The sequence below is a fragment of the Nilaparvata lugens genome, chromosome 3 (genome assembly GCF_014356525.2).
Source record: "Nilaparvata lugens isolate BPH chromosome 3, ASM1435652v1, whole genome shotgun sequence".
Classification (NCBI taxonomy): Eukaryota; Metazoa; Arthropoda; class Insecta; order Hemiptera; family Delphacidae; genus Nilaparvata; species Nilaparvata lugens.
This window is the reverse complement of record NC_052506.1, coordinates 16,250,382-16,261,915: the sequence shown is the minus strand read 5'-3', so window position 1 is coordinate 16,261,915 and position 11,534 is coordinate 16,250,382. Positions and strand designations below refer to the sequence as shown.

The window sequence follows — 11,534 nt, the reverse complement described above, 5'->3', positions numbered from 1 at the left end:
ATATTATTGTGATTTTTTCAAGAGAGCATAATATTTCTATATTGATTATAAATTATCAAATTTATTCAAGGTTGGTTAACTTGATAAACATATGATGACAAAATATCTGTTCGTTTTCTCGTTTTCGTTTATTGGTTATGGTTATGGTGATGTGATTTTAACTTCAATAACAAAGATGTTAGGCAACTGTTTATTGCAGGTTACAACTGTTTTATTTATAGTATTTTTAGTAAATGTCTCAGAAACAAACTCATTAAAAGGCAAAAATGGAAAATGTATTCAAGCAAATCCCTGCAAGTGCACGTTTCCTGACGGAATGTATTATGATTTCTCAAATATTATGGAATTCCAACTCTCGTGAGTCATTGATTTGCAGTACTGATTATGTAATGCGTAGTAAAATTGTAATTTTATTATTTAAATCCATTTCAAAAAAACCGTGATTGCGCAGAAAGGCAGCAATCCTAACTAACCTAATGGTAGTAAAATTTATTTTACTATAAAAATATTGTGAATATAAAGTAATTTGGTTTTTAAATGCTAGCAAATAGGCCATCAAATCTGACAATATTTCCTTCTAACTTACGCTTTTTCTACAATATAAAAAATATACAGGATAGTAAAGAAATATTTGAGTCTTGATAAATTCATCATCTCCAAATTTATTTTAATTCTGGTACCATATATCGGATTTTGGATTTGTAACATGAAAACCGGCTAAATAAACTGTTCAGTCTAATTATTATGGTATTAAATTTATAGTTAAATGACAATTACTTTCTTGAAAGGGAAGATTCCCTGTGCCTGTAGGCCTGAGAAATTATCTTACAATTAAAATATCAATTTGATGATCAAATTCTTAAAATCATAATAATTATTATTATTATTAGTTGTATTATTTGATTCTATTTTCTATTAAGCTTATCAACTTTTTGCAAAGGCAAAAACCTTTAACCTTCTGCTTCATCCATTACCCACACTTGTAGGGTCGATGGCGTCACACATAATAACACAACAACTATTCAGATGGTAGATAAAACAGTGACCACTTGAAAAAAATTTAAATCATCACTCATAAATGTGACGGTTATCTTGAAGGTGGCCTCATCCAACTGCTTCACAATACTAGGCAGCTTGTTGTAGAATTCCAGAAATTCTATAACTGGCCTATGATCGGTGGAGGCGTCTCCTGTGGATATCCAACAGCTCACTACGGGCAGCTAGAGTATCTTCTTGACATACACCAAGCACAGGAGGATGTAATGACTGAAGACAGTCAGTACACCAAGGCGAGCAAAGATGGGCTTACAGTGGGCAAGATGGTCGCTGCCTGTTCATCAATCTGAAGTCCTTCCAGAAAGGTATGAGCCCAAAATGGAAAGGGCCGACTCCCTTAGACCACAGAAGCTCAATTTTCTAAGTAGAATGCGATGGTCCACACAGTCGAAAGCTCGGCTCAGATCACATAGAGACTCACCATCCTCGAAGGCAGCATCAATCCGCTCAGCCTCAGCTACATGTTCGGCTACTGTTGATCTCCCAACTCGGAAGCCAAACTGCATGTTGGAGAACAGGTCATTCTCGAAGAAAGCCTCCAGCTGAGGCTTGATCACTGCCTCAATCACCTTGCCAAAGACAGGAGTTATGAAGATTGACCTGAAGATACGAAGGTTCTCACGATCACCCTTCTTGAATACTGGGACAGTTCGTGATGTTCTCAAGAAAACAGGAAAATTTCCAGACCTCAAGCACTCATTGACAGATGCAGAGAGAGAAACTGCAATGTCGAAGCATGCTCACAGACATGTCAAACACATCTGAACTTTTAGAGGGTTTGAAAGAGCGTATGATCTTCCTCAAGGCAGCTGGTGTGGTGGGGCGAAAGAAGGAGAGATGCTCCTGTCCCGTCTGGATTCTTCTTTCCAACAAAACAATTGGATCAATGGCAACATCAGGCAGGGAATCCACTATGTCCTGAACCGAACCCACAAAGAAGCCATTGAACTTTTTCCGTGGCATGGATCTGTTTGTATTTATCACATCCAGGCAGCTTTGCATTGGTTAGATGCATCCTCAATCCGTCGCTCAGTTTCCAACTTCTCAGCCAGCTCGATCCTCCTCTTGTAGAATTATTTAAAATTTATATATCTAGCAGAGCTGTCAGCATCACCATCTTCACATCGGTTCCTTGAGGGCAAGCATGAGTCCCTCAAGTCTGGCTAGGTCATCAGTATACCACAGATGGCCCTGTGGCCATCCAGATGGCTAGGTCTCCTCTTCAGTGCCTGAGGGCGGTGAGGCCTGACAATTTAAGGAAAAAGGAAATCGAATCCGTCACGAAAATAGTGAAAAAAACTGCAAACAACTCAATACCACCTGAGGAGAGGAAAATATCATTCCAGGATGTACTGGCACCTCTGAAATTTTCAAGGGCTGATTCATGCACAGGTCTCGTTCGAAAAATGTAGTCAGCATGCCAGGTAGAAGAAGGTGCAACACGTGCCTCAGCCGCTGTCGGGAGGATGCAAGCAGTCCTCAAAGCAGAGTGGTCATCCCCATGCAACTCTATCACATTTGAGCTGCAAATTTCAGACTGAAAGCTAACTGCAACGTTGTCAAGGCAAACCCTCCCCTTTGTAGGCTCAGTGCAGTTGATATAGAGTCCATAACATTTCAAAATTTCAATAACAGTTCGAGTTTTTGGAGAATCACTGATAAAATCAACATTGAAATCACCAGCAATCAGAATTTCAGAATTATAATGCTTGGTTAAAAATATCAATAGTCGTTGAACAACCATGGGGACTATATACAACTTTTGACACACCTTTTGGAATTCCCATTGATAAGTTGCCTAGTTGTTTGAGACAAGATATAATTATACAATTGGAAAATCACTATGGTTTGCGAGTAAGTAGTTGATCTAAAATTTTCCAATTGAAGTTCTTGTCCATTTAATCTGTTGTAAATATTGAATTTTATTGTTTCTAAACTGCATAATGACAATAACTATGTTTCAGATGGCTCAAATTGAATGAAACGACAGATCTGAAATACTCGCCTTGTAGAGATTCTAAATTAGTCGAAAATCCCACAGAAGTGAATGATTGCAATACGGGGAGCGGAGTAACTGTAAGTCATTGATTCTTTAGAATAATTCTTATAGGCCTATTTCATCTTTTAAACAAAGCTACAACTTCATCTTTTTTAAATTTATTAAAAAGAACAATCACACTTCACTTAATATTCAGTTCTCATCTATCAAATTTGATTCAGACTCGATGGAACTTTCATTTTTATCAGTGGTGAGTTAAGCTATTGCCGTCTAGAATATAGATTATACTCTATATATGTAAAGAGACGGCAATGGTTGAAAGTGGTTCTCAGCGATAATGAATTGCAATATGCAACTCAATCCAGTTTCGACACAGATCATTATTATATACATATTGACAATTCCCCGATCTTTAGACCGTGGTGAAGACATCGGAAGTAATAAGTACATGCCATCGTTAAGGAATATACATATTATGTAATATAATAGTTCTTGGATTGATAGGTGAAGCAAGCACAATTTACAGAAATGCGTAAAACCATAGAGAAAAAATAACATAAAAAGATATCCGTTTTTTGAACTATCTTCAACGACACTACAGTCTAATGTCTTTGAATCTTTAAATCTTTGAATATCTTTAAACATTCAGTGTTGAAAATGGATTCTAAAAATTCGAAAGCGCTCCACAGTGAGTACTAGTTTTAATAACTAATATTCAAAGATATTAATTAGACTGTAGTGTTGTTAAAAATAGTTCAAAAAACGGATTACTCGTCATGGATAATGAAATCGATGAGTATAAAAAGATATTTAATGATATACGGTATGGCGTTTATGTTCCGAATTTTACTGTTTGTTCAAGTCAGTGACCAACGTAGTTTTTTTTCGTGAAGCTATGTGATGCTGGCATTCTCTCATACCCTCACCCGGTCAAGAGAGTATAATAAACAACTTAATTGGTTTGAACAAACAAAATTATGTTTGAAATTTGGGCCATACAGGCCATATACTATGGGATATCTTCTTATGCTATCTTTTTATCTATGGTATAAAACGTTCAAGGGTTCTACATACCATCAAAAAATTAAAATTATTCAAGCAACCCAAATTGTGTAAAAGTTTAAAAATAGAATGACTTTTATTTTTTGACGTGGAGAAGTTTGAACAGTAATATTTTCACAGTACTACTACCACTTAACCACGTTTTAGTTACCAGGAATTTCAAAAATGTTTTGAAGGAAATAATAGAATGGCGGCCTGTCTTTTTATTGGCAGAGCTTTATTCTAAACTAAGGGAGGGGCTCAGAACTGCTAGTTTCAAATTGTCTAGTGTATGAACATAACCTAGAAGGTTCTGTTCAATTAGGTTTTAATGGTAAAATGAAAGTTTAGGGAGGCTAGGTTTTGGCTTTCAAATGACAATTGAAATTATTTGAAATGTGTTGATAATTTTATATAATAAACACAAATAACGAAAAGTTGGAATACTCTCACTTTTGAGATTTCGCACTTTCGAATGACACCCTACTATTGCAATCCTAGAGCTTGAGGGTAAGTACCTCTTCCAGATAATTTTCATTCTACAGGTCATTGTAGAGTCATTCATAAGTTTTAGCAATCAGCCGAGATAGATAAAAGTAATATTGTTGTAAATTTTCCTATTTTTCAGTTGTGCCTCCGAAGCAACTCGACCACTCCAAAAAAGTATACAGGATTGAATCTATCTACTAGTGAGTTCGTATCCACGAATGAAAATGATCCTGTTTCGGTGAAATTTCAAAAAATGGATGGAAAAAGGTAAATTTACAATCAATTTTTATTAAATAGCTACTGACCTCCTTTCAAGGGGGATTCATAGATATACATGACAATTCAATACATTCAGCACGATTGTCCTATTTACTCTAATGTACGGTACCGCAATAATCAATTGGACAGACTGTTTTAATTGAAATCACAGAAGTTATATTTTTGGTTTATAGTAAACCCGAACTTTCAGTCAAGGATATGAATGTTAGTCAAGTATGATGATATCATATGAGATTCGGTCAAGGATGAGTGGGAGAATGTGGGATGACAATTTATTCAGTGACAGGCCAAGCAAAAGTACAGCCAAGCTCCCTTCATGATTGTAGATGATCAGTTAGCAAAACATACTTCTTACAATACTTGGATAAAAACAATAGAATAGACATTTAGAAGGAATATAGTTTGGGAGCTCACCTACCGTACTGGGTATTGTCTCACCTAACATCAATTTATCAGACATAATTTCCTTATTTTAAAAGTTAGAAGGAAATGAGAAGTGAAAGGAGAAAATTCTACATCCATTCATTCTTCATTAATTTATAAAAATGATACCAAAAGTGGAGTCAAGTTGGTATTTAACATGGTGCTTAACCAGAGTATTATTCATTTATAGTTGATTATTTTCTGTTTCAGCCCAGTTATTACTATGAAACTAGTTTGTGATAAGTCAGCTATCCTGCCAGACCTAAAGGTTTCACCCGAAAGTAAAACCAATAATAATGTAAGTAACATTGCCTATCTTTAATCACCTCTTTGAAATTGAAATCAGTTGCTAACTTATAATATTAATTACAAACAAAATAAAATTAATTGTATTGTACTGTGTGTGTACCAATTTGAATAGATAAAATTGCATCTATTGATTTTCGGCAATGTGCTTCAGAAGCTACTCTAACGGCCTTTCCTCCTGAGGACAATGAAGTATTTCCTCTTGAAATGCGTGTCCCAGTTATTGAATAACTTGCTGGGTTTAAAAAGCTGGATTAAGCGACTGAACCAGCCTTAGGCTCGTATTACATTCGGCAACCAGTGGGTCGCCAAGTGTCCGAGCAAATCGGGGGCATTAGTTGTTATTGCGCTCATTACACTAGGATCACCAGATTCTCTCGGCCGGTTACTAGATTTTACAGAGCTTGATTCAGTGTGCAATCTGGTGACCCACTGATGGCCGAATGTAATACGATCCTCAAGGTAGAAACATTGTGGAGTGGAGAATTGAATCCAATTTCAATGTACACTTTCCACATGGAAATGTGTTGTTCACAGCTATGTCAAAGATCAGGCTTGTAATGTCAATTTAGGGGTTTCTGTATTAGGGATTGGCTGATGTCAAATGAATTATCATCTAAATATACTTTTTGGTATGTCACGAAGATCATAGTCGTATATAAGTTAAGCTATTTCGCTCGAAAACGAACAGCTCACAAAATAATCAAGAACTACAAGGTGTGCCAGGGAAACTTTCTTATTTGAAAAAATTCCCGCACGGTGAATTGGTCGTGTAGAGATGCAGGAGAGGGCGCATCTAGAGAGGGAAGTTCCCAAGTTTATCCTTCCCTAAGTAGCTATAGTAGCCATCATGCTCTGGTCTAGAGAGCAGTGGGCCTTCGCAGTTGAGAGCTTCTCTTCTAATGGTCGATCACTTGTTTCTACGCAGCGTACCTTCCGCGCTCGATTTGAAATTCCTCCTCACAGACTCGTTCCTGGCCGAAATTCGATTCTGTCGTGGGTTAACTCATTCCGGGAGTGTGGAAGTATCGCTGAACCCAGAAATGGACTTCAACGAACCATCAGAACTCCAGAAAATATCGAAAGTATGAGGCAGTCAGTTATGCGCTCTCCCCGGCGTTTGACTTACAAACACGCAGATGCTATGGCAATTTGTGACTCCACTGTTCGACGAATTTTCCATGAAGACCTTCAACTTCATCCCTATAAATTGGCTGTTGCTCAAGAATTGACTGAACGCGATTTTGTTGCCCTTCAAAATGCATGTGATATGCTGATGACAACCTGCCTGAAGACGCGGTCATTTTTTCAGTGACTAGGCTCATTTCCACATGCGTTTGCTCAATGCGATTTTCTTATGGGGTTATTTGAAATCCCTGGTTTATGTCGATCGACCACGGACTGTAGCACACCTCAAGAACAACATTCGCGAAGCCATTGCCAACATACCGATTGATATACTGCAACGCGTGGATACAAATTTCAAAAATCAACTTCATCAGTGTATGCGCAATGGGGGTTGCCATTTATCTGATGTCATTTTCAAGACTGCATGAAAAAATAGGGATATTGTATCTCATATTAAAAAAAAAGATTAAAACAATAACTAAATTACTTTTGTTTTTATTGACCTTTCAAATAAGTTAGTTTCTCTGGCGCACCTTGTATAATTGAACTTTCTCTTTAACTCGTAAGAGGAGAATGTGTAACTTTTTACCACTCAATTTACCGTTGATGTAAAATTTTATTGTAGTTGATATAAGATTTTTCAGTGAATGTTGAGGTTTGGCTACTTATTAGCTACTTATTAGTATACTATACTTTAGAGGCTCCATATTTTGGATATTTTTGTTTCATGAGTTATGCACTTTTCCTTTTCAGGCATTTGATCTTCTCTTGACATCTGTCGATGCATGCTTGAAAGCCGGAGACACATTAGTCGATGAAGATGAAATGTCAACGGGCTCGAAGCTGATCATCATCTTCCTTGTCCTATTTGCAGCTTACTTTGGTGGCGGAGTTTTAGCTTTGAAATATATTCGTGGAGCAGAAGGTTTTGAAATGATACCGAACTATGAATTCTGGTCTGACCTCCCTTCCTTAGTCAGGGTAAGTACAGCTCTGTTCTTTCTTACGCTAGTAAACTCCTATTCACCTCGCATATTTTCAAGTTTGCATTCCAACTATAGTTCCTTACACTGTGTACTCTTATATATTTTTTATTTCGGATGAAGCCCACATGAGCTTGGGCATGGCCAATCTATAGATTGGGTAATGGAAAGTGTGTTGTTGAATTGATGAGATGATCAAACGCCCGTGATATCGGCGGGATTCGAACCCACGAACGAAGCGGTGCTAGCAGACCGAAGTTTGTAACGCTCCTTACCACTAGACCAAAGCGGCCGTGTTATATAATATTGTCATTCTGCATTTATTATTTTGAAAAAAAAATGAATTGTAAAGTATGTAGCCTATCATTCAAAAAGAGCTATATCTCATTCACTGTATTTTAAAAACATGACTCAAATTTTATCTCAACAGATTTGTCAATCTTATCAATATTACCTATTTCATTTTAGAGTATTATTTGTTTTCAACGAGATATAGTTCCACTTACATGGTTGAAAGAAAACGAGTTAAAACTCGGTTATCTTGACATCCAATACCTTACTAGTCGTTTACAAAGATACCTGACAATCTTAGTTCAAATATCACTTATAAAATTTTAATAGACAGTCCATAGAAAATTATGTTTTGATTTAGTTTAGCTCAAGTCAAAGATTTTTGAGACTCGTCATGCGACAATATCAGACTTGAAAATGCGAAAAACATAATAAATTCGTGCAATAACACCAAAGGTGTTATGGTGTGTTAGTGACAATTTCAGTGTGAGAAACAGTGTAATTGTTTGAACAGTGTGTGTAAATGTAAAATGATGGTTGCTACCTTACTACAATAATATTTAAAATGTAGTCTAATTATTTCGCCTTATAAAACCAGAATTTTCATTTGTCCTCTTACGATTTGTTAAGAATATACTCAAAATATCATTGAAGTTATAGTACACGCTTTGACTCTTTCCACCATAATATTAATGTCCTATGATAAAAGACATTCTGTCCATAAGACGACTGGAGTACACACAAAATTTTACCCCGCTCAAGGATATCAACTTGCACTACCGTGTATATACAGATTGAGTAGGGCTACCAACTTTGTGAGACTACTAAAATTTTCCTCTATTAGAAATAAATAACCACACATTTAAAGTAGGGTAACGGGACTAAAAAATCACTGTAGTTTCACTATTGGTGGTATAGGCACAGAATACATACAGAATGGAAAGTCGGCTAGTATCCTGACGCCAAAATCCGCCATCTTGAAAGAAAGTCTAGCATTGTTATAGTAGCGGTAATTTTAATTTCTAACAAGATGGTGCAGTCAAGTCACGTGGTCTTGGTGCACTCAAGTCTTGGCGTCATGTAAAATGCATTTGTTGTATTGATATTTTCCATTCTGTGGTATAGGGGTGGAACTCATTGTTTGTGGCATCGCTTCCCACACCTCCCACCACCATTTAGTTCTAAGATGCAATTCTAAGCTGACATCCATTATGAACCAAACTGTATTTCAAGGAAAAATCAAAATGTAGCTACTAATATTTTCAATGAAACTAATTTATATAATTTTCTTTCAGGATGGAGTACTGTTTTTAGTAAGCGGCTTTCAGGTTACACCCAGCTATGACAGAATTTAATAAGAATATGCAAATCATCTGCGAAAAGGTTGTGAAACATGTACTGGAATTTCATATCAGTTTTTTCTATTGAGAATCAGGATATAAGATATTTTTCTTACCCACTTCTGCTGAGCGGCAATGATTGTTATTTGAACGGAATAGTGTTTATTACAGAACATTTCATATTACAGTAATAGTGTGGTCATATTGCTTTTTAATATGAATCATAGTTTCCTCTTACAGTTCATATTGCCTTATGAATAACTACCAATGAATCCATTCCAAAAATGTTTTCTTAACATTGTCTCCAATGTATAATAACGTAATTTCACTATTAAGTGAGAGTGGTTCATTCCTAGGATTTATTCAAGAACTTATTTAAGATACAATTAAATTTAGCTTAAAAATGTATAACTACTGTATTTTTTTTCTAATTTACATTTGTTGTTCTATTATGGGCGTTTTGATTTTTGTCGTCTTATTACATTTTTACAATACTAAAGTTCGAAGTTGTACAAGCCTATATTTATCTTTAAGTTGGTGTAAAATTTAATGTAAATATTTTTCTCATTTCCCAATCATTTGCTTTTTGTTCATTTGCACTATTGTTTGCGTTTTATTCTAGTAGAATGTCTTAGTTTTACGGGCTTATTATAATATTGATAGAAATTTAGTTTGCTACTTGATTCATTTTCACTAGTCATCCATAACTTGCTATTTATTCTTCCCATAATATTTTATTGTAATTCGAAGTGTGACTCTTTTAAATAGATTGAAGTAAGACTGATGAATGTGTGTATTGTTGATCATTAAATAATGAGAATGACTGTTGAATCATGTTTGCTATCCAGATATCACCTTTGAATCCTCATTGGTTCTTTCATATGAAGCGAAATAAAATTTCATTTTGTTATAGATTAGGTAAAAAATCCCACACGATTTTGAACACTGTTTACTACTAGCCAATTGGCTGCAGACTCTAATGTCTGGAAATTGTTGACTTGTGCACCACACCCCAACCCCAACACCCCACCCCAACCATGGCCATCCATAGTGTAACTATCTATAGATTGGTCATGCTATAGCCACCTCTAATACATTAGAGGTGGCTATGGTCATGCTCCAACTGATTCTTCGATGGAACGATGGAGTCTGTTTCATAAGTCTTGTGAACCGGGAAACAGCTGACCATACTATACGAGCACACTTTACATACTATTCGTTCTACGTTTGTTTAGAGCGTGCCGTGTCAATACCATTATTCTATTATTTCAAGTAATAGTGGGTATTGTCCTTGTCCATTTCATATAATCCTTTCTATAGTATTTACATGTTAAGGAGGTATTTTATATTCACACAAGCAAACTCAAAGATGTCTTTGTTGTTGTGTTGGGTCCATTACCACAGGAAAGATGTCTTTAAAACAACGTGCTTGAGCTGTGATTAGAAAAGAAGAAGAAATCTAACAATTACAAATGAATGCACACATTAAATATATTATCTTCAATATTGTTCAGTTTGGTATGTGGATGAGCACTTTGGAAAGAATGAAAAACTAAACCATTTGTGATGAAATCGTTATTCCTACTGAGCAGTACAGATATTTCATAAAGCTTTATTTCTTAATTGCATTAACCTATACAGAAAAACGTTAGATTAAAGAATTAATACAATTGAGGACTATCAATAGTTACCTACATCAATTTTACTCATTGTCCATCGCAGAGCTAGTCCTCCAATACCAAGGCTCCTCATCCATTGATAGCTACTATCAATAATTGTTCAGATCGAGAAAAAATTGACCACCATTACGCTGCTGCAATCTCAAGCTTTTTCTCTTGATTGAGCCCCTGTTCTCCATCCTCTCGTTATTTAACAACTCTAATAATTCATTCAGTTTGTTTCACGTGAGGAATTCCCACATAATATGGCATTCTAAGGACGCTGTATAGTTTGAGTCAAGAATAATGACTAGTCAACATATTTTTCGATCTGAATGCTACAACAGAGCGGATGCAGATGCATTGAGAGAAGCATGTTTCATTAGAACAAAACTTGCATCGGCTGAATTGAAACGAACAATTTCTCAACAAATGTTATAGCATCCATTACAGAAAATCTGTTCGGCCGTGAATAAACATGTGTTATCAACAACCGTAAAAATGGTTCCAGTGGACGGGAGCCCTAAAAGTAGGGCACTAA

The 11,534-nt window shown here is 35.9% G+C and overlaps 1 protein-coding gene across 1 annotated transcript; it reads left to right on the top strand.

The window, feature by feature from the left end:
• Positions 1 to 98: 98 nt before the first annotated feature.
• LOC111058271 lies at positions 99 to 10,166 on the top strand. Its single transcript, XM_022345775.2, has 6 exons — positions 99 to 357; positions 3,021 to 3,132; positions 4,725 to 4,852; positions 5,498 to 5,585; positions 7,475 to 7,702; positions 9,291 to 10,166. The coding sequence occupies exons 1-6, from the start codon at positions 176 to 178 to the stop codon at positions 9,348 to 9,350; spliced, it is 798 nt and encodes a 265-aa protein (XP_022201467.2). The 5' UTR covers positions 99 to 175; the 3' UTR covers positions 9,351 to 10,166.
• Positions 10,167 to 11,534: the final 1,368 nt, after the last annotated feature.